The sequence below is a fragment of the Bactrocera neohumeralis genome, chromosome 5 (genome assembly GCF_024586455.1).
Source record: "Bactrocera neohumeralis isolate Rockhampton chromosome 5, APGP_CSIRO_Bneo_wtdbg2-racon-allhic-juicebox.fasta_v2, whole genome shotgun sequence".
In the NCBI taxonomy this organism is placed as follows: Eukaryota; Metazoa; Arthropoda; class Insecta; order Diptera; family Tephritidae; genus Bactrocera; species Bactrocera neohumeralis.
In genome coordinates, this window is record NC_065922.1 from 30,747,979 (window position 1) to 30,773,231 (window position 25,253).

Here is a 25,253-nt window from a genome sequence, read left to right on the forward strand (position 1 = left end):
TTGTTGACGGTGGGCTTTAATCTTTCACACAATACGCTGGATAGAACCTTATATGCGATGTTGAGGAGGCTAATCCCACGGTAGTTGGCGCAGATTGTGGGGTCTCCTTTTTTATGGATTGGGCATAGCACACTTAAATTCCAATCGTTGGGCATGCTTTCGTCCGACCATATTTTACAAAGAAGCTGATGCATGCACCTTATCAGTTCTTCGCCGCCGTGTTTGAATAGCTCGGCCGGCAATCCGTCGGCCCCTGCCGCTTTGTTGTTCTTCAGGCGGGCAATTGCTATTCGAACTTCTTCATGGTCGGGTAATGGAACGTCTGCTCCATCGTCATCGATTGGGGAATCGGGTTCTCCTTCTCCTGGTGTTGTGCGTTCACTGCCATTCAGCAGGCTGGAGAAGTGTTCCCTCCATAATTTAAGTATGCTCTGGGCATCAGTGACTAGATCACCTTTGGGGGTTCTACAGGAATACGCTCCGGTCTTGAAACCTTCCGTAAGCCGCCGCATTTTTTCGTAGAATTTTCGAGCATTACCCCTGTCGGCCAGCTTATCAAGCTCTTCGTACTCACGCATTTCAGCCTCTTTCTTCTTCTGTCTACAAATGCGTCTCGCTTCCCTCTTCAACTCTCGGTATCTATCCCATCCCGCACGTGTAGTGGTCGATCGTAACGTTGCGAGGTAGGCAGCCTGTTTTCTCTCCGCTGCGACACGGCACTCCTCGTCGTACCAGCTGTTCTTTTGCTCTTTCCGAAAACCAATGGTTTCGGTTGCAGCTGTACGTAAGGAGTTTGAAATGCCGTCCCACAGTTCCCTTATACCGAGTTGTTGACGAGTGCTTTCAGAGAGCAGGAGTGCAAGCCAAGTAGAAAATCGTTCGGCTGTCTGTTGTGATTGCAGCTTCTCGACGTCGAACCTTCCTTGTGTTTGGTGGCGCGCGTTTTTTGCTGCACAGAGGCGGGTGCGAATCTTAGCTGCAACAAGATAGTGGTCCGAGTCGATGTTAGGACCTCGGAGCGCACGCACATCTAAAACACTGGAGACGTGTCTTCCGTCTATCACAACATGATCGATCTGGTTGGTAGTTTTTCGATCCGGAGACAGCCAGGTAGCTTGATGAATCTTCTTATGCTGGAATCTAGTACTACAGATAACCATATTTCGGGCCCCGGCGAAGTCAATCAGCCTCAACCCATTTGGGGATGTTTCGTCGTGGAGGCTGAATTTACCGACCGTCGTGCCAAAGATACCTTCTTTGCCCACCCTGGCGTTAAAGTCGCCAAGAACGATTTTGACATCGTGGCGGGGGCAGCTCTCATAAGCGCGCTCCAAGCGCTCATAGAAGGCATCTTTGGTCACATCGTCCTTCTCTTCCGTCGGGGCGTGGGCGCAAATCAGCGATATGTTGAAGAACCTCGCTTTGATGCGGATTGTGGCTAGACGTTCATTCACCGCAGTGAATGATAGTACTCGGCGACGGAGTCTCTCTCCCACCACGAATCCTACACCAAACTTGCGCTCCTTTATATGGCCACTGTAGTAAATGTCACAAGGACCTACTCGTCTCTGTCCTTGTCCCGTCCATCGCATTTCTTGGACGGCGGTGATGTCAGCCTTTGTCTTTACGAGGACATCAACCAGCTGGGCAGCGGCACCTTCCCAATTAAGGGACCGGACATTCCAGGTGCATGCCCGCAATTCGTAGTCCTTATTTCGTTTGCCATGGTCGTCATCAAAAGAGGGGTCTCTTATCCGAGGCTGGTTGTAGCTCTTCACTGGGGGTGTTTTTTACGTGGCGGGTCCCAAACCCAGCGCACAACCCTTGTAGGGAATGTTTCGCCTTCTCACTTTAGCTCGCCTTCGAACGGATGTTCTTAGGCTACCCAGAGGATACTTGGTCAAAGACCGGAAGTAGTGAGCTGCTTGAGCCATGTGTAAAAGAATCGTTTCTGGCCACTCCCAAGTGAATGGCGATCAGAGAACTTTCCTCACTTACGTGAACTTCTACACATGACTCCATCCTCCATATACATATACATATATATATATATATATATCGACTTCCAAAATCTTCCAATTTCTCTAATAATTCCAAATCAAGTGACCAAGGGTACCAGTTAATAATAACTTATATGAAAATAGAGCCTTGTTTAAAGGTTTGCCAAGAATATTCCGACGGAAGACAATCCGCTAAGCTTATTTTACTGGAGTTAGTTCAATAGACAAATTTCTCTTTGATCATCTTATAGTATATTTCAATACTTACTCATTTTGTGAAGATACTATCAGAAGCATTTTTTAAATCCAGCACAATAGTGGATATGAATATAATATAGTATTTTCTAAAAAGCAAATAAAATACCAAACTGGTAGAGATTGAAATTTGAAAGCAACGACAGCCAAGGGTATGCGAGCAAATAAATTTACTTTCGAATTCGGTTCTTTTCATATTTTTTTCACGCAGAAGATATTGAAAAAATTTAACAGCGGCAACTCTAGATTATAATATCAAGGAGTGTGTATATAAAAATATAACGACTCGAAGCCAATGTATCTTCCGTTCCATTTTTAGTGAAGAGTTCATAGCTAGTATTTATATACATATAACATATACATATATATATAAAATGTATAAAACACTCAATTGCTTATATAATATACTAGATATATGTACTATATATACATAGTTCTAGTTAGTAGGTGGCTTAGAATAAGACGAAGTTTCGATAGTTGTCATAGAAACATGAAATCCACGCACATACATATATAATAAGAACGCAACTGATATAATATTATTTCATTATAGTAGGAAGAATTCTTAAGCATAAAAATATGTTCGTAAGTATATATACTGTTTAAAAGATATATATAATATAGTATTGTTTGGTAAATAGTAGTGACTTGTAGCAAATAACAAGTGCGAGAGCAAACAATTAATTACATTAGAGTAAATATTCTATTGACTTCATTCATATAGTTTGAGAGTGATAGTGAGCAAAAGCATTCATATTTTTTACATAAGAAACTTTAGTGTTGATCTTAAGCGTTGGTGTGCTTCATAGTAAACATGGAAATGTGTTTAAACCTGCTCCGCCGCTTCATCCAGCACCATCGAATGTAAGTCCATGGCGGAGCGTGTTTTACGCGGCGGTCGGGGCATCATAAACTGACTGGGGCTGGAGCCAACGAACACCGAGTTTTGCCGAGGGCGCATATTCACAGCATAACCTGCAAAGAGACAAAGGGATAAATTGAGTTTATCAAGGGAGTAAATTATATTATACTTTAAAACAATAGCACTGAAATAAAGGGTCTATAGACGCTTGCAGCATTCGAATTTAAAAGGGATGTAATTGTAAAGTGTGTATAACGACCTTTGCTGCATTTAATTTTAAACTGCACTTCGAGGCTTCTGTTGCAAGTTGCACAATAACACCAACAACAATTAAAGCATATTACGACTGTAATTTCAATGAACTGTGAACAGTGTTGTATTTACGTAATCTGCATTGGCGACATACATTGTTGCTCTGACACGCATTTTGCATTTAATCAACAACAAATAAGGAAGGGTAATGAAAAATTATAGAAGAGGAAATGAGCAGATAATCGATTTTCTGGAGTTGCTGCTACATTTCTTTATAACAGCCATCCGATATCCGGTGAAAGACTTTGAAATTCAATAAAAAGAAAAGGAAATTGCTTAAGGGCTTACATGGATTTCCTCGGGTAAAACACAGTTTTTCAACCTTTTTTTCACATAAAAAATTAAATATTTTATTAGAATTCTGACATTTTAAACCCCGGTCAACTCCGGCGACCCTTCGTAAAAATGTGCGTTGGCAGGATAACTCCTCCAGAATGCTCTAAAAAAATAAATGCATTAAAAAAATAAAATTGTTTTAGTCAAAACCTTAACATAAAACTTGGACGAGTAAAAAAACCGAAAATTAGATTTTTGGCAGACATTTTCACAACAAAATTTAATTTCAGTGAAAATTTCGCGACATTTTTTTTTTCAAATAGTTGTAATCGAAAAAAGATCCTTCGTCCAAGTCTTTAAGAATTATATCTCAAAGGCTTGTGTAAAATATCATGAAGATCGGTCGAGTATTTCTCGAGAAATTTTTTCAAACGACTTTAAAAACATAGTTTCGAGAAAAAGGCGTTTAGCTAGCCTCGAGCGCACAAATTCTCAAGGATGTATCATGGCATGGCAGCATGTCAGATCAAATCAATGCCATACAAGCTAAATGATAATTTCAAGTTTTAGTAAGAAAACCTTTTCTTTGTACATTCTAAAAAAACTTTTTCTTTGTACAGGGCTTATAACTTCTATGTAACCACCTTTACAGTGTTTCTTGATTCGAATATATGAACTGTCGAAATTTAAAAATGTTTCGATTTTTGTAAACTTCTAGACAATAATACCTTAACCCTTAATCGGGCAAGGCACAAATTTTGAATATTTTTTTGTTTTTCGGTAGCGTCAGTCAAAATAAAAATACAACTTTCTTAGATTTTATTTTTTAATTTTTTTTTTACTTTTTATTTAAGAAAATATCTTTTGTGACAGATATGTTACATTGCCTGGCAAGGGAAAATTAAATTTATGTCAAATGGTATGCACGGTAACAGTTATTATGCTTGTTGTAGCACAATGCAATTCCGCATTTTTCACACATTGGTTGGGTAACTCCTTGGCAATTAGGCATCTTGCATCTTATCCTCTTTTCCGTCCATATTGGCCAATGACCAACTTGATCAAGTCGTAAAGCTTGTGGAGGGGCGTGCTGCCCTGGTCCTTTGCGTTTTTTCGCTTGTATTTGTGGTTCGAGGGATCTAGTGTTCTTGACGTTGATTTTTTGTCCGTATTTTAAAAGTGTTTCCGCGATCTGTAAGCGAAACTCTGCCGCAAGCAACAACTTTTCTGTGTTATTGGATCGATTTTTTTTTATATAGAAGCCAAGCGTTTGCCATCACTAAATCTAATAGGTGGTAAAATACTCGAACTTGCCATCTTGTACTTCGAAGTTTTATTTTATATCTTCCCATGATGGAATCAATAAGGTCTACACCACCCATATGCACGTTGTATTCACCAACAATAGACGGACGATCAATTTCAACGTACTTCTTTTGAATTTTATCGTACCTTTTTACTTTACGTTTTGGTATTTCACCAAGGAAAGTCGATGCGAGATTTACAATCTTACTATCTTTCCACGAAACTGTTGAAATGTCAATTCCTTCAGCCTGACACACGTACTCTACGGCAGATCCTCTCTCTTTTTTCATCATTTCTTTTTCGCTTGTTAGCTTACAATTGGGAATTCTATTCCTCCGAATTGTTCCCACACTGAATAAACCTTCATTTGCCAAGTATACGAGCAGTGGAATTGAAGTAAAATAATTGTCGAAATAAAGTTTGAAATTTTGGTTTCGTGGAATCATACGTGACAGTCTCATGACTATATTGGAAGAGGCTCCCAAATCCGGCTCGTTATCCCCAACGATATTTTCTTTGCCAGTTTCCGGTTTAATTTTGTAAGCAAATCCAGTTGTCCCGCAGAGAACAAATATTTTGTAGCCCCATTTATGAGGCTTGTTTGGCAGGTAGCGTTTCAAAAGGTTTCGGGCTTTTGTGGAACATATTTGTTCATCGACGCATAGATGTTGTTCAAGAGGCACTTTTGCAAAATTCTTATTTAACTCATCCAGGATCGGGCGTATTTTGTACATTCTGTCAACATTTTTATCAGGCGACGGCAAATTTTTGCTGTTGTCGTTAAAGTGTATGCGACGTCGTAAATTTTCAAAATTTTTCAGCGGCATCGCTTCTTGTATCATGGATGTACCAATTTTGCTCCAGTGACTGGGTACATTAGGAAGTTGTACTAAGGACATCATATAAACTACTCCAATAAATTGCTGAATATCCATTTCTGATACACGAAATGGATCATTAACGTCCTTTTGGACAACATACAAATTTGTTTCATTGGCAATAAACTTTATCAATTCTTTTGGAAATAAGTACAAGAAATATTCATTTGGCGTTTCGATAATCTTTATATCATCGGGCAATGATGTATTGCCTATAAAACGCAATTGGTGCTCTTCCAAAACTAAATTCTTTTTTTTCCAGAGAATGTCATTGTAACGTTTTTTTTGTTTTTGTGCTCTCTCTGCCAAAATGGGCGGAACATCGTTCGACGGATCTGCACACAATTCCATATTTTCATTTTCAATATCTTCTAATATATTCTCAACCACTTCATCAAAATCAGCATGTACCAACTCTTCATTATAATTAGGATCATCCACATCATCATCATCATCAATCTCTCGTCAAGAATTTCTCGAATTTCACCCTTGCTCAAAGTTTTAGACATTCTGCTAAAAATATATTCGCGCTGTAAGGCAATGTGACATATATGTAACAAACAATAAATACAATATAGAAAAGACAAATGAAATTTTTTTTCGATTGCACTTAGTAAAATCACTAAATTACATGCTCACCCAATGAATTTAAACAAACAAACACGTTTTTCACATTCACAAAAACCGCTTTTCGTCACCAATTTCAGCACTTGTTGTGAAATCACCAAACATAATGCACTACACTTTTGGCACAAAAATACGTTACAATAGGGATGTCTCGCTCTATCTTATTACTTTTATACTATTCACAGTTTGTACCGGTTGTGTTACAAAAACCAATATGACTATATTAAATAAGAATGGTAAAATTACAGTTAAAAATAGGGTTTGTAACATTTCTGTCACATGACCAGGTAAAGGGTTAAGATATTCTTAGTTCGCAAAGTGAACGAGTTTTAATGAATTTTAATGAACGGGTATTTTTGAAACAGCATATTCTTTGTTGCTGGACGATATTTCCAAATGGCAGTACCTTCCTTTTTACACACAAAGGTGCAAGTGAAATTAGATATAAACAAATAATCTGCTGAAAACGGTTATTTATTATTTTAATACTAAAATAATTAACTCTGACTATGACGAATTTTCAAACTATAATTTATAGTGTCTTTCTTCTTTAGCTGCTGCTGCGAGGTGGTACTTTTTTCTGTTTCCATGCATCTCTGAGCCAAGCGCTGTTTTTGCTCAACCATAAGTTTTTCCATGATGATCACTTGCTCCAACGGAATTCTTGATAAGATCTGCGAGCTTATTTTGTGCATTAAACGGTGATAGGATTTTTTTGTAGTGCGCTCTTTGGTATTTGCAGTGTGGACTTCATTCCCGTGGTTTTCTATGGTTCGTAACTCAAGTGATGTACTTGTTATATTCTTGTTATTCTTCAGCGTGGTTTTCATATCGGAGAATTCCTGTTTTGTGTTTTTATCCCCTCCTGTGATCTTATCGGACTTTTAGGCGTTTTTTCAGTGGAGAAACAGAGTAATGGCTCAAAACACGTGCAGCCGCAGCGGCTCCGGCTGGTGAAGCAGATGCTGGTTTATATTTTCTCCTGTAATCAGACTGCCGTTTAGTCACCTTTCCGTCTTCATTGATATAACTTGCGGATTTTTGTAAAATAGATTCATTGTCACATTTTTTCGATTGTTGAACACCCATTTTTCTTAGATTTTGTTTAAGATGAGATATTAGCAATATTAGCTATTAAAAGTTTGCGCTACTGCTCGAGAGTTGTGAACTAAAGTGATCTGCAGGTTGAACTGTTTAAAATCTTCTCTGTCTCGCACCTTTTTATACCTTATGCAGGTAACTAACCAACTTACAATCTTCGTTAAGAAATCGTTAATTAAGGGTGGGCGTGAGATACGAATATCGCAGGTAGCTCACCAAACTTACATGTGATAAATGCAGGTAGAACACATGTCGTTTACTTGTCTATGTAATTACCTTGTATTAAAGTGCTTCTTTCTTGTACAGATGACTTTTGCTAAAAATATTTCGATTTTAATTATCTATGCATTATTCCGTTAGATTTTCTTTACAATTAAATGTGTTCTTATGTTTTTAAGGTAATCTCTATTAATTTCACATATTCTCTTTTTATTTCCAGATCTTTAATAATGCAACATTATATATTGCGTGCCGACACATATACATTGCTAAAGCAGCAAACGTAGCCGAGAACAAAGAAAATAAACGATTTCCGTTAATTTTGCCGTATGCTCTCATATGATTTTTGCATTAAAATGAAAATGATTACAATGGAACAACAGTGCTTATGTGAAAAGTTGGTCGAAAATAGACAGAAATATTCGTGAATAAACCGGTGTAAAGTGATTTGTATTTGTTTGTGAATGATAAATCATGTGGCACAGACGGAATATGGTGCACTGTTGAGGATATGATATGACTTGAGGTAATGAACTTTTAATTAATTGAAATATTTAAAATTATTTTATATTCTATATTATAATTAAATTTTCAATACCAAACTGAATCTATACAATTTGTTTACAAAATAATAGTAGTGAATGTAGGAAAAAATATATACGCTTATAAATATTAATATATATTTTGACATATTTCCATAGTATATACCTTAAAATATACAGAAAAATATCCGGAGGTTTGAAAACATTTCGTGCAGTAGTTTTCTCCAAAAAATTTCGAAAAATCGACTTTATTTATTTAAATTTTCAAATTTTTGCAGAAAATAATTAAAGAACAAGAAAAAAAGTTAACTTCGGTTGCATGGAGATTATTCCCAAATACAAAAGATTCTTTACAAGAACTTGAGTTTGATGGGTCAGTTTTTATAGGAACTATATGCTATAGTATCCCAAAATCGCCGGATCCGACAAATGGGCAGCTTTATGGAAAAAAGCACGTATTCCAAAACTTAGAACGAAATTTAAAAAAAAATATGTACAGAAGGATAGCAAACAGGCGAACATGGCGCAATCGAGTCAGCTTATCATACTGCTCATTTATGTATATATTTTAAAGGATTTCCCAAACTAAACTTTATCTAAAAATGGCTGGCTTGAAAGCGGTTTTACATCCATTTCTCTTAGGCAAAGTTGTTCAGAATGACCCGTAGAACAGTTCCCGCACGCGCAATTTTATGGAAAAGTATAGATCCTCTCTAATCTACATGCATATAATGTATGTATATGCATCGGTATTGAGTCAATACTATTGAATATATGCAAAATGTTCAGCTCCTCATTTAACCTATATACTTAAAAAAACGAATTCATTTAATTTAGAATCAATCATTCATGAAAACTATGCTTGGAGTTGCAGTTTTGAGCATTTTTTGACACCCTGAAGCAAAGAAGAGGTTTATATATAATGTATATTATTTCCTCGAGTTGGTCTAATATTCCATAATCATAAGTCAGTTGTTGTAACAATCCCTCTGATCCCGTGTCCTTAGGTTAGGAACTCTTTGATTTACACAGCTTACTTTTCTCAACTTACTTCCTTTCCTCCCCTTTATCGGTTAAATATTAAATGTCTAATCCTAAAAGTAAAATTATAAGGAATGTATCGATATACTATACAGTGAACTCTTGAAAACTTGAAGACACGATAACTCGAATGTTCGGAAACTTTAACATCTTTTCTTCTCAGTGGCTACTTTAAAACTCGAACAAAATGTTTATATTATTTTATAAACGAAAACATATATTATACTACATCAGTGTATTTTATTGCATAATGAGACAAAGAATATTTTGACCTTAGCAAAAAGTGCTGAAATAATAAATTTACTGTTCAGATGAATCTGGGTAATATTGAAAACTTCTTAAAGTTAAATCATATATTTCCAGAAGGGCACCGGCAAACAAATCTAAAAAACAGCGTATCACATTTTTGGCGCGTGCCAATGCTAATAAAAAACAAAAAAACAAGATATTAAATTGCTTGTAATTGGAAAACCAAAGACTCAGAACCTAAAAACCACAATTTTCGTAAACTTAAATTCTGTTGAATGCTATTTTTATCACGGACAATCATTAGTAATAACAAAGCAGGAGTAAAAAGAACAATGCCTTAATAACTTCGCAGGTAACTAGGTAACACAATAAAGTAAAGGTAACCTTTAAGTTCTACCTACAATCTTTTTCACCTGTGAAGGTTCAATATCTTTTAAAAGATCATTTAAAACCAAAACTTTTCCCAACACTACCACAATATTTTTCGGGTATAAAAGGTTCTGTGATCTCTAGTATTGCCATAGTCAGCTTCCGCAGTTTCTTCAAGTCACATCGTATCAAACTCAGAACAAGCTTCCTTAAAATGGGTATTCAGCATTCGAAAAAATGTGCTTCCAATGGTGAAAATAGTACAACGTTGCCAAGCCAACATAATACGGTTACTTCAATAAAACCTGATCTGACAACCACTAATCCAGTATTAACCGATGGACCTGTGTCACCTTCGCTGCGTAAACCTAAATCAAAAACCTATATCCGTGCTGAGAAGCCGACAACTTATACACCGCATCGGGCCTATACTATATGCCAGGAAAGTGCGCTTGAATCCACCTACAATAATACAGAGAATTTGGTTTCCGTAAGACCGACTACAACTCCGAAGAAACAAAAATGCAGGAGACGACCGCATAAAGAGCCCATTTCTTATCCATGGGATCGAGCATATGCTTTATGTCAGCAGAGTGCATCTAAAAATACAAACTATGATGATGAGAATTTAACGTCAGTAAGACCCACTACAACACCGAAGAAACAAAAATCCAAAAGACGACCACATAAAGAACCCATTTCGTATCCATGGGATAGAGCCTACGCATTATGCCAGGAAAGTGCATCTAAACCCACGGACTACAATGCGGTGAATTTGGAATGCGAATCGAAGTTGCAGCCACATAAGAAACCTATTATATGCACTTGGGATAGAGCATTCGCAATCTGCCAAAAAAATATGAAAAGGGATGAGTCTCAGAAACAGATTAGCTGTAAAACAAGAAGAACGCGTCGTGGGTCATCATTGCGCCGCCATCCTTATAATAAAACTTTGCCGACAATCGGAGAGGAGAACAAATAATTCAATTTTACCTGGAATGATCCAGTATTTTTTAATAAAAGTGTAGAATTCAGAAATTTCTTTTAATTAATAATTTTGTTTGTAGACATTAAATATTTTTAAGAAAACAACGCTTATATTTGAACTTATACAAATACAACAGCATTGAATTAATAAAATATGTCAGTTGCAAAATAGAAATGTTTCCCAGTCAATCTCATTAAGATCCAAATAATGAGCCACACATCGCTTAATATTTTCGGTTTCCTTAACCCAGATAAATTCTGCTTTTATACTTCTAAGAATTAAATCTACATAAAAAAGCAGCGTCGGGTCTAGATATTCATGGACTTGAAACGATAAGTACTTGTGTGGTTTTTTTTTTAATTATAGCTTCTGATCAAATTTTACCTGGACTCACAAAAAACCTTTCCACTTTTTTCTTTTTCTTACCATGAAAAAGTGTAAGTCTTCGATAACTTCTAGACTTTCACTGAACGCTTTTAGCCGCTCAAATACTACTTATGTATGTGCATTATGCAGACTGCCCAAAATACTTCTGCAACATTTTTAACGATTCCGTAGCTGTGATTCTGTGGAGGCATTTGAAGTCCAGAACAGATTACGATAAAACAAGTTTTCACAATATCTTGCAACTTTATTGTTTTTAACCAGGTTTCGCTTAGTAGACGGAGCAACGCCTACTTCTTCAGAATTGTTAGTCTACAGATGTCCTTGCTACTTCATTTCCCTGTACCAAATAACAGGTTTATACCTGTATAATAAAAGGGCTCTTGCACTTGATATTGGCGATTCTGCATGTACCTAAGACATTCCAACGATCTGCCTTTCCGTAATTTCATTATTTCGTAATGAAATCCGCATTTCCTGTACTTGTCCGGTACCTAAACGGATCGTGCTTTCAGCAATCTCTTCAGCTGTTTCAGTCCCCGCAAATTCGAGAACCCAGTATATATATGCAGCCGCTACATCTACTGCTTTCTTGCTTCTAAAGGCATTATCTGACGTAATGCGATAGAGATTAATGTCTTAATTTCCTCGTGGCTATCGACGTACAGTATGCAAAATCCATATTCGCACACCACATATTTTATATCAATTTTGCACATAAAAAAATATTATCAATTAGGTACAAGGTGTAAAAAGGTGTATGTCATTTAAGTATAAACGTATATATATTGCATTTCATTAAACAAATTTATTTTTCTTAAAAAATTTCGTATTTTAAAGAAACTACAAAAAAATGAATGTTATATAAAAATTAATATTTTGCTGGATACGCTCTTTGTTTTAAAACTGAATGTAAGCGACGTGACATCGATTTCATCAATTTTATGGTGAGTTTTGGACATACACCCGCGAAATATTTATAAAGCCACTTTCGTTGAGCTCAATAATGAAAGAAAAATCTATAATTTTGCTATTATTTATTATTTTTTCGAATAAATATTTAACTCAATTAATGTTATGCTTAGTTTTAGGAAAAAAAAATAAATTATGCAAGTTTTCTCAAACATAATTTAAATAAGCCGAACGAAATAATTATAAAGCCACTTTAATTATGCATTATATTTTTAGTAATTAAGAGAAAAATAAAATGTTTAATATGATGTATGACCTCTATTGTTAGCAATAACTTCTTCCAATCGTCTGGGCATAGAATTAGTTAAAGAATGGATAACGGTTTGATCAATTGCTTCCCATTTTTCAACGATGGCATTTCTTAGACATTTGACGTTATCAAATTGCCGTCCCTTTTCGAAAACCTTGGCTGATAACACGGACCAAAGGTTTTCAATAGGGTTTAGGTCGGGACTAATTGCAGGCCAATCGAGAAATTTAATATTCCGAGCCAGCAAGAAATCAACTGTTTTCTTGGAACGATGTATCGCTGCATTGTCTTGCTGGAAAATGAATTCATTTCCAACAAATTCCTCTCCGAAATCAATAAGAACTTCATCCAGTAATTTAATGTAGTATTCCGAGTCCATTTTTGTTGTTACAAAGCAAACTGGAGTTTTTCCTCTGTAAGTTATCCCAGCCCAAACCATAAGTGATCCGCCACCAAAATTTCGTCGCTTACATTTCTGCCTAGTAGACTCTATGGGCCTCCAATGTTTTTGGAGACCATCGGGGCCATATAAATTGAATTTTTTTTCGTCAGTAAAAATAACGGTTTTCCACTCGTCGTCCCAAAAGCGATATTTTTCGGCGAAACAAAGCCTGGCCAATTTGTGTTTTTCGGTCAATGACGGTTTGGCGCATTTTTTATCATAAATACAATCTAATTCACATTTAAGTATTTGTTGTACTCGTCGTACTCCTATCTCCAAATTAACTTGCTGTTTTATTTGTCTCGCACTTACATTTTCCTGCATGATAAGTCGTTTAATGCTACGTTTTTGCCTTTCGTTCACTTTTGGAGGCCTCCCACTTCTCTTATTTTTTCCATAATTGGTCCCTAATTTTAAAAAATTTCTTACAATATCCTTCGACCTATTTAAACGCCTTGAGATGTCTCGATTTGACAAACCCTCTTCATGATATGCAATAATTTTTCCTTTCTCTTCTTCCGTTAAAGTTTTTCCACGAGACATTCTTTATAAAATTAAATAGCTAATTAAATTACTTATGCAATAATAATTAATAACTCACATGTAGTCTTATTTGTCACAACTAAAATAAAAATGGAATCAAATAAGCGCCCTCTGGCTTTATAAATATTTCGTTTAGAGATAACGGTTCTTGTTAAATATTCACCGCCTACTGTGATTAAAATATTAAATGATTATGAAATAATTCAAACGTCATCCCGTAAATTTAAAATACAGAATCTGTGAACACTTACACCAATTTTTCTAAGAAAAATATGAAATTTTACGGTGGCTTTGTAAATATTTCGCAGGGTGTATTTTACTTGAAGCTCTTTTAAGGTCCTAAAGGTTTTTAATACTATAATTTTTGATTAAATTTTTCAACTCAGAAAATTGAGTTTATGTCAAGGCTTCGAAGAAGGTATTTTGGACAGTTATCTTTGGGGTCAGTGTCCTTCCTAAACCCAATTTTTCAAAAATTTGGTGTAGATTTCATTTTAAAATGTCTATCTACTTCTTAGCATTAATTATTCCATCAATAAAGTGCAAATTTCCTACTCCCGAAGCACTGAAACATCCCCAAACCATCACAGATGATACACCGCATTTAAATGAAGTGTTTGCTTCCCTCCATATTCTTACCCTTCCATCGGACATCTTTAAGCTGTATTTTGATTAATTTCGAAGAGATTTTCTGTCTTTATGTAAATTTATAAGAATAGAAAGATGTTGTGAACTTCGTTGGTGTGTCGCAGGCTTCTGCGCCATGCACCTTTCTTTTAGTGTGACTTGAAATCTGAAAGGATAGAACCAGAGCTAAGTAAAAACCTATGCAGACCACACATCTATTACTACTAGCGACGAGAATATGAGTAATATAACGGAGAACGTTTTTTAAATAATTGCTCCTTCGTTTGACCTTTTAAATATCTCGAAGATCTGTCCACAAATCCAGTATGAGCGGTTGAAAACAGTTTAGATACAAATGTGCTTGAACATTTAAGCGAACTTTCAAGGCTGAATCTCCAAAACCATTATAAGGAAAAATTTAAGCATTTGAAACAATATTCTAGAAATTTTATAGAATTAAATAGGACAATAAAACACAAATATTTGTTAAAGCTAAAGGGATATTTACCGATAACATTACTTTAATGTCTGCACTGAAAAATGCAAATGAAATTACCCGAAATTATTTCAAAGAATCAAGAGCACACTTTTTAAATACATGTGAACCTAAAATTCCCTTTTTTAAAACACATATTTTATTTTACATACACAAAATACATACATACAAATTTTAATTTGCTACATCGAATAACTATAACTATCTATAAATACTTTTAGGGATAATTTTGTATATCTATGATCTATACATTTCGAGCTTGCATTCTTAATTTAACCGGTTTTGAACTACGGGCTGCAGCTTGGTTTCGATATATTAGCTTTGGTTGGATTGAGTGGAGGGGGTTGTCTGTGTTTTCCGCATTTCTTTTCGCTAGACATTCTTTAAGTTCCGACATAACGCTTGCAATGAGTTTAGTTTGCTCTCTCTGTATCTGAGATAAGAAAAGTGGCCTTAGAGATCGACGTACTTCTTGGTCTAAATTTTCACCTTCAGATGCAGTCGGTAACGACACTTGGGAGCATTTCTTTCTCATTTGTTTAGCTATTTCGTAAGGCGAATATCGGTCCTGGTGTGTGTTGTCGGATTCAATAATGTCCGGTTTGATTGAAGCTGCCTTCATTTCTTTCTCTAGGGCTCGTTTTGCGATGCGTAGCTCCATTTTCTTGGTGAGTTCCTCTGAGAGTGAGCTTCGCGGAGATTTACAACCAAATCTTCAGCTTGAGATTTAATTCCAATGTCACGTTTTCTACTTATTCCAGTCAAGAGCTTATTTTTTGCAATGTGAAGTTCCAGTTTCTTTGTGAGTTCCTGTGACTTCATTTCATTCTCTTGGGTTGGACTTGAGATGCGTCGCTCCATTTCCTTCGTGAGCTCCTCTGAGAGGGAGTTTCGCGGGGATATCACAGCCAAATCTTCAGCTTGATATTTAATTTCGGTAGCTCGGTTTCTACTTATTTCAGTTAACAGTTTACTCCTAGCGTTGCTAAATTCCAGTTCCTTCGTGAGTTCCTCAGAGAGAGACCTTCGTGGGGATATCACACTCAAATCATGCTGAGTTTGAGCTTGATATATAATTTCAGTTGTGCGTTCTTCATTCCTTCTAGAGAAGCACTTACTGTTAGCAATGTGCCGTTCTTGTTCCCTTGTGAGCTCTTCTGAGGGAGAATATCGTGGTGATATCATAGCAAAATTGTGTGAGGTTCCCGTAAATTCCTTTGAAAGGGAGATTCGTTGGGTTTGAGCATGTTCCTTCAACTCTGCCATGGCTTTTTCTATATCATACACTTTTTCTTTGATATTAGCACTATAGTGCACTTCTTTCCCGTGGCTTTCTATGGTTTCAAGCTCAGGTGATTTACCAGTTATACTCTTGATATTTTTCAGCGTGGGTTTAATATCAGCGAATTCTTGTAGTGTGTATTTATCCTCTCCTGTGATCGTGTCAGATTTAAGACGTGTTTTCAGCGGTGAACCATCGCAACCGCTCGAAATACGTGCACCCCCGGCTGGTGAATCAGATTCTGGTGTATATTTTCTCTTGAAGTTGAACTGTCGTTTAATCTCCATTTCGTCCTCATTGATATAACTTTCGGATTTAGGTGCAAGAGAATCATAATCACATTTTTTCAACTCCATACCACTCATTTTTCGTAGATTTTGTTTAAGATAAGCTATTAGCGAATGATTTATTAAAAGTTTGCGCTACTGCTCGAGAGTTGTGAACTAGAGAGATCTACAGGTTGAACTGTTTAAAATCTTCGCTATCGCGCACCTTTTTATACCTTACACAGGTAGCTAACAAGCTTACAATCTTCGTTAAGTAATCGCAAATTAAGGTTGGGCGTGAGGTATGAATACCGTAGGTAGCTCCCCGAGCTTACAAAGGACAAAAGCAGGTACAAAACAGATAATTTACAAGTTTTCTTAACTTCGTCATGTCAAAGCGCCGGCCGTCTTCCTGGGTCATTGTATATTTGTTATTAATCCGTATTTTGTTTTTATTGTTTGTTTTCAACCACGTTGAAGGCTGAAGGCATCAAACACTCCATCAGTGGAGAACCTTTTTTAGTAATTTTGCAGATTCAAAATAACATTTTTATCATTTTTTTAATTATTCTATATTTTAACCTGGACTACAAAAATATGACCTCAAAGTTTTAAAACATTTCATGTCGTAACTTTATCTAAAAAATTAGGCGGTCAGACGAAAATTGTCTTTTAAATTTTCTAAATTTTTGCAGAAAATAATTTCAGAACAAGTATATACGTTAACTTCGATTGCAACGAAGCTATATTACCCTTCACAAATACAATATATTCAGTTCAAGAAATTTATAGTCAGTTTGTATGGCAGCTATGCGCTATAGTGGTCCAAAAACGGCGATTTCAACAAATGAGCAGTTCTTTGGGTAAAAAATGACGTGTTCCAAATTTCAGAACAAAGTCTTAAAAACTGAAGGATTAGTTCGCGTATATATTATGACGAAATCGACGCAGCTCATCACATGTCCTTCTGGGCTTTACAAACTTCTTGACAAACTCATATACCTTGTTCGGGGTATAATTACATTTAATTCAACCCAGTCAAATTCCACATTAAAAAGTAGTTTATTTCTTTGTACGAGATCATTTTGAACTACTGATTCAATATACTCTTAAAACCTTAAAACATAACAAACAAAATTATGCTAAACAAATATCTTTAACTACTTGATTCACGAGTTTATCTAGTGGGTTGAGTTCAGGAGACTGACAAGCATAATATCAAACTTGGAACACCTTGTTCAGTTTTTTGCTTTAATGTTATATTTTGGGTCATCTATATTGATATTGCAGTGGTATATTGCCGGGTCAAAAAAGCGAATTTACTATAATATTAAATACCTTAATGTTTGAGATGTCTGACCACAATATATTTCAAAATTAATTCATGGATCCGGACAAACGCTCTCTGGAAAATTCCATAAGATATTGACTTTCACTGTTTCTACCTTTGTGATGGCAAATTTCCGACATCGAGTTATCTGACCACAATATATTTCGGAGTTTATTTATAGATCTTGACACTCTTCCTCTGGAAAATTTTGTACAATTCTCATACTCTCTTGTTTCTTCTTTGGTTTGAATTCTGAAAATCATTGATCCGCTACGTAGATATTCTACAAACTACTTTTCCAAGCACGATTACAGTGGACGAGGGTAAAATGTTAAAGAGTACTGCGATTTATACGAAGACGTAGTTTATTGGATAAATAAGTTATTTATTTTTTGACAAATTCAAGTACATAAAAGTGGTGTCGACTAATAATTAAAATAAGAATTTAGATATAATTATCTTGTCTACTTAAGTATAACAATGATTGTTATGATATAAGCTTAATTATGACAATATATGCATAATAAGAGGGAAAAATTAAATAATAAAACCCTTTTAAAGAGAAAAAATAAGAATATGTACAGTTTGCTATGCTTATGAAACAAGTTTAAGAAATATATGTTGATAAACTGAATGACAGCATTTGGAGTTATAATTTTGCGTTAGTTTGATATTACATTATTTCTATAAATAATAACTCATACCAAATTTCGTGAAGATATGTCTTCAAATGAGGATGTTTCCCATGCAAGAATTTGATTCCGATCGTTCAGTTTGTATGACAGCTATATGCTATAGTAAGCCGATCTGAACAAGTTCTTCGGAGATTATATAATTAGCTTAGAAAATAACCTATCCCAACTTTTGTGAAGATACATTGTCAAATGTGAAAGTTTTCTATACAAGAACTTGATCCCGATCGTTCAGTTTGCATGGCAGCTATTTTTTATAGTGGTTTCATGAAAGTGTTTTGACCGGATTTACGACTAATTAGAGGGTACATTTATGTCTTTATGTTAATATTATACGAAAGGTGTTGTTTATAAATTAATTTTGTATCAAGAATAATGCCGAGATATATTACCTTTTCTTTCCACGAAACAAAACAGTTGCCCCTGAAGTATTCTGTTCGTTTTCTACTTAACAAAACGACTTGTGTTTTCTGCGGACTTAAAATAATCTTCCATTTAGAGAATATAATTATATAAAACTTTAAGGGAAGAACTCGTAAAATAGCAAATACTGATGTAAATAATGATTGGAAATACAAGTGATATAAATATGTACTAGAAAACCGTTATATGATTGGAGAAGATATAGGGACTGGTTACTACCAATATGAGAAACTACGATTTTCAGAAAGTTTTGCACAATTTTAATTAATTCAATCTGAAATCGATGTCTATAAATACTTCGCCCAAAGCTTAGTTTCTTGTGAAATTGCTCCTTATAACTTTTCTTATTTTAACTTGAGGGTGAACAGTGTTAGGTTCAATTCTAAAGCCAAAGTGTTGGGTTGGAAGAATTTCATTGTCCTCAACTAAAGTGGTTAATTTTTCTTTAACAATCTTTTCCAGTAATTTACTCATCGATGAGTGTAAGCTTATAAGACGGTAAGAACAAGGGTCCTCTGATTGTTTTTCAGGATTTTTTATTTCTATGATTTAGCATTTTTTCATGTTTTACGAAAGTAACTCAAGCGTAAATAAGCATTGCGCATTCTTTTTTGGGTAGAGATTTTAGACAACTATTATTAATACCGTCAATGTCAAGGAGACCTTTTAGCTTTGTAGGTCTTTTGTAGTAATTTCTTCAGAGTTGATGTAAAAACTATCGAAAGACCTATGAACTGTTGTGTTAAGTGGCAGGATAAAATTATCGACTTCAGGTTTAGTAGTATGATCGCTCAAATGAGCAGATGCACAGTAATTCATCACATATGTATTTCATTAGCAGTACTGTAAAAGGTTGTATTATCTTCCAACTTTGGAATGTATTTCTTCTTTAAACTTTTGTTATATTCCAACAGGTGGAAGACCTCTCCTCCAATTTTGTAGGTAGATTATTCCAGTTTTTATTGCGGGGTTTAACATTCCGCCTTTTATGCATATATTGAGTCGGCTTAACAGAACTTGATCAGCGATTTATCTGTAACTCTGTCCAACAGTGAGAAAACTTTTCAGCTTGGTATTATTAAGCAAGATAAGATCATATATCAAATTTAGTAGGGCGGGGTTATAATCCCATTTCATCCATTTTTACACTGTTGGTAGAAATTCTTATCTGAATAGAGTTTTTAGTCCATAGGTGTCCTTTAGTACTGCATTTCCCTGTACCAAATAACATCTTTATATCTTAATTTAGTGCTTAGTTATAGAATTTTATAAGGTTTTTGACTACTTGCGATCTTGTCCTCTGTTTTTTGCCAAGGAACAAGTGTACCAAGTTTCATTTTCGATATCTCAATTCTTACTAAATTTATCGCTTGCACACACAGGCAGATGGACAGACAGTCACTTGAAACAACCGTTAGGTGAACAAAACTATTGTACTCCGTAGCAATATGTTGCAAATATATAAAAATATATTCCTTAGCATTATGTGTTCTTATAATAGAGTGGAAAAAAACTCCCTATCCTTTTCTGAACAACGAAATAATGGCAAATTTTTGATTAGTAGAAATGTCATAATTTTAAAAACCAAGAAAACTGAAAACAATCTGTTCGCATAATAACTATTTTTGCTGTTCAGCAATTACATATCATATTTTTTCAAAAATAATAAATAGAAATTGTCAATTCTTGTTGGTTCAGACGATAAAGGGATACTTACGATATTCTGCTGATTTAAAAATAACTGATTAGAATTTGACTTTGCTTTTGAAATTTAGGACCATTAAAGCTTATAGTTATCAAACTAAACGAGAATACCTTAAAACAACCGTAATCTTGTTCCGCCTCACAATGAACTAGTTTTAATAATAAATCAGCTGGTATTTTTACAAACATTTTGGTGTAATTTGTGCCGGAACGAATTAACTGTTGTTAGCGATATTTCAAAATAACAAGTTCAAGCGAAATTAAAAAGATTTCGAGTTATTTTAAGTTAAAATAATTTTTCAAAATTCAGAGCTTATTCTTTAAATATTCAAACATATTTTTTTTCTTAAATTATTGAAATGTATATTTTATTTTACATACAATTTTTATCTTTCAACATCGAATAATATTTATTATTACCATAAACACTATACTACTAAACTTAGCAGATCGGTGATCTACCATATAAGTTTCGAGCTTGCATCCTTAGTTTAGTCGGCTGTAAGCAACCGGTTGCAGCTTGAGTCCGGTTTATTAGCTTTGGCGGGATTGAGTAGAGTATTTTGTCCTTATGTTCCACACTTCTTTTCGCTAGACATCCCTCTAATTCCGACATAACGTTTGCAATGAGAGTAGCTTGTTCTATGGGTATCTGACATAAGAAAAGTGGTCTTAAAGAGCGACGTACTTCTTGTCTATATTTTCACCTTCAGATGCAGTCGGCGGTAATGACACTTGGGAGTATTTCTTTCTCGGTTTGATTGAAGCTGCCTTCATTTCTTTCTCTAAGGCTCGTTTTGCGATGCGTAGCTCCATTTCCTTCATCAGTTTCTCTGCGAGTGAGCTTGACGGGGATATCACAGCTAAATCTTGAGCTTGAAATTTAATTCCGATGTCTCGTTTTCTACTTATGCCTTTCAAGAGCTTACACTTAGCTATGCGAAGTTTCAGTTCATTCGTGAGTTCCTCTGACTTCATTTCTTTCCTTAGGTTTGGATTTGAGATGCGTCGCTGCATTTCCTTCGTGAGGGAGGTTCGCGGGGTTATCATGTCCAAATCTTTAGCTTGAGATTTAATTTCCGTAGTTCGGTTTCTACTTATTTCAAAAAAGACTGAACTTCGTGAAGATATCACAGCCAAGTCATGCTGGTGTTGAGCTTGGGATCTAACCTCATTTCTGTATTTTTCATTCAAGCATGTACTCTTTTTTGTCTGGCATAACGTTTGCATTTCTTTTTTCAAGTTTCTCTTAGCTATGTGTTCCTTCAACTCCGTCATGACTTTTTCCATAAGTTTGACTTGTTCTTCTGGTATATCGGGTAAGAAGCGTGGCTTTAAAATTCGACGTAGTTCTGGAAATGAACCGTATTGCTGAGTGGCTAATACTGATGTTCCTAAATATTCTTTTCGTTTTTGCTTCAAACTTTCATAAGGCGTGTATCGGCTTCTAGAATAACTATGACGAATTTTCAAATTATAATTTTTAGTGTCTTTCTTCGGTTGATGCTGCTGCGAGGTGGCACTTTTTTCTATTTCCTTACATCTTTGAGCTAAGCGCTGTTTCAGCTCGGCCATAAGTTTTTCCATGATGATCACTTGCTCCATCGGAACTCTTGATAAGATCTGCGATTTCAGTTTGTCGAGTTTAATTTGGGCCAATATATCGTCGTGACCTTTTGTATTAGCGATAGTACTAAGGTCTGTCTCACAATTAGTTTTGACAACTGTGTCTTCTGTTTTTGTAAGAATCAGAAGAGGTTTTGCTGCAACGATTGGCTTTGGTAAGAATTTTCTAAAATATGGGCCACCACGTAAGCATATTTTGTGTACTAAATGGTGATATGATTTGTTTTTAGTGCTTTCTTTGATATTTGCAATGTGGACTTCTTTCCCATGGCTTTGTATGGTTCCAATCTCAAGTGATGTACCGGTTAAATTATTGATATTTTTCAGCATGGTTTTCATATCAGAGAATTCCTGTGTTGTGTTTTTATCCTCTCCTGTGATCGTATCAGATTTTAGGCGTTTTTTCAGTGGTGAACCAGAGTAACGGCTCAAAATATGTGCAGCCGCAGCGGCTCCAGCTGGTGAAGCAGATGCTGGTTTATATTTTCTCTTGAAATCGGACTGTCGTTTAGATACTTCATTGTCTTCATTGATATAACGTCCGGATTTGGATGAAATAGATTCATAATCACATTTTTTCGATTGTAAAGCACCCATTTTTCGTAGATTTTGATGATGAGATATTAGCAATGATTTGTTAGAAGTTTGCGTTACTGCTCGAGAGCTGTGAACTAAGGAGATTTACAGATTGAACTGATTCAAATCTTCTTTATCGTGCACCTTTTTATACCTTACGTCAGTTATGTAGAAGATTTCATAGTTAGGTGCAATAATCTTCGTTAAATAGCCGTTAATTAAGGTTGGGCGTGAGCTCAGAATATCGCAGGTAGCTCAACGAGCTTACATGGAATAAAAGCAGGTATCTATGTTATTTTCTTGTATATTTTTTCGCGTTAAGATTGCTTTGTTGGACTATAAACATCTATCCTTCTTTACGTTAAGTATTCTGAACAATTAAATATGTATGTCCTTAAGGTAGTCTCTATTAATTTCTCATATTCTTTTTTTATTTCCAGATCTATAAGAATACAGCTCTATATTTTGCGTGTCGACCACATATATTGCTAAAGCAGCAAACGTAGCCGAGAACCAAGAAAATAAACGACTTCCTTAATTTTGCCGTATGCTCTCATATGATTTTTGCATTTAAGTGAAAATTATTACGATGGAATAACAGTGCTTGTGTGAAAAGTTGGTCGAAAATAGACAGAAATATTCGTGAATAAACCGGTGTAAAGTGATGTACAATTATAAGTGTTTTTTGTGTATGTGTTTGTGAGTGATAAATAATGTGGGAAAGGCGGAAGATGGATACGATTTCTGGCAATGCTATTTCGGGTGAGTAAGAAAAATTTTCGATATTTGAATTTAGATATTTATGATTATTTTTATAATTTAATATTTTACACCAAACCCGAAGCGCCTTTTGTACCCAAATTGTTAACAAATAATAGCATCGAACATAAATTAAAATTATATTAAATATATAAATTATTTTTTAATAAAAATTTAAGGAGCACACGTTATGTAAAATTTCGGAAAATTACACTGTGACAAAAAAGTACCCGGAAATTGTGAATAAAACGCAAAATATTTAATTATTCATCAAAAGTTCTTTTGCCGTCTTCAAAGTAATCCCCACCAAATGTAATACACTTATACCAACGATTTTTCTGTCTTCGAAACACTTTTCATAAGTACTTTTTGTAATAGCCAGCCCTTAAGCAAGCGACTTTTGTTTTATCACTTTGATCGAATAAAAACGGGTTTTAAGCAGCGGCAATTTCGGTTTGGGGAACAAGAAAAAAGTCACAAGGAGCCAAATCTAGTAAATTCCGGTGGTTGACCAATGGTTTTTATTGCGCTTTTGGCATGAAATTCAGTCACAAAAGTACCGCAAAGCGATGGTGGATTATCATCGTGTAAAGTCCATGAATTGCTCTTCTACGATTCCGGCCGTTTTCGACAGATATTCTCACGCAAATGCCTCGGTATAGCCAAATAGAACTCTTTATTGACTGTCTGTCCATTCGGAACGAATTCATGATCGAAAAAACGGCTTTGACGTGGATTTTTTTGGTTTCGGCTCTTGCTCTCCATGAATGTGGGATCGGAGGATCGCAATATCAAGCATGTTTTAGGGTATTATTTTTGAAAAAAATTCTGCTTTATCAGGACGAGTCGAACAAGAACGCGTTCCATACCCAAAATACCCACCGAAATTATTTGAACGGAGTCGCGAGGTGGCATTGCCATCTCTCTAACACTTGTTTGACGATTTTCAAGGACCATATTCTTCACGTTTTTAATACTTTTATCCGTTCAGAAGAGGTCGAAGGTCGTTCAAAATGAGGCAACGATGTCTCGATCGTCTTTGTAAATTTGTACCACTCGTAAGCTTGTGTTTTAGGACTGACCAAAGCAAAATACATGTTTTGATCTATTTACCAGGAGTTTAATTTCCATTACTTTTTGTCACAATAATTTAGTTCAATTCTAATGATTCTTTAATTGAAATAAATTTAAATTCAAAGTATTTATGCTATAATAATATAGGGTTATGCACGAAGATTGCCCTTCTAAAGAAACAATATGTTTACAAACAATTTAAAATTGACTACAATGCTTGCCCTTTAAACAATATGTCAAACAATTAACTGAGCTAAATTATGGTTTGAGTAGAGAGTGCCATTTCCCTTACTCACACAAACCACATTTTGTCAAAATATCCCTAAACAACCATATTGTAAACATAAACATAAACAAATAATAATGTTACTGCTACATATTAATTGTATTTATAGTTTATTTCATACTTATTTAATAAATTAACAAAGCATTCTATGAATTCTCCTCTACCACATGACTGTACAAATAATTCTCAGAATTATTTAATGAACAATAATTAATAAATAAGCTAATTCCGCCACCTTCAACTCTTCCTCAAATCGCGCAGCGCACATTTGCATGCGTTGGGCAACCGCACCATGCTCTCCTGCATGACGCCATCCACCAGCACCACCAAACTTCTATAAACGAAATGTTGCTTACATCGCGATTTTACGCCGAGCGGCAAGAGCTCGTCAAATTTGCACGGCGCATCCTCATTTTCGCATTGCTCCACCAGAACGCCTTGCTTGTATTGTTCGTGTTGCACAACCATCAGCCATTTCGATTCCACAGTTTCGGCTA

At 35.3% G+C, this 25,253-nt stretch overlaps 1 protein-coding gene across 1 annotated transcript in view; it reads right to left on the minus strand.

Moving 5' to 3' along the window:
- Window positions 1-2,058: 2,058 nt before the first annotated feature.
- Window positions 2,059-25,253, minus strand: part of LOC126759572 (uncharacterized) — a 231,052-nt gene continuing 207,857 nt past the window's right edge. Inside the window, exon 6 of the mRNA XM_050474449.1 lies at window positions 2,059-3,230. Coding sequence (XP_050330406.1) covers window positions 3,082-3,230 — 149 coding nt within the window. The 3' untranslated portion in view covers window positions 2,059-3,081. The remainder of the gene's footprint in view (window positions 3,231-25,253) is intronic.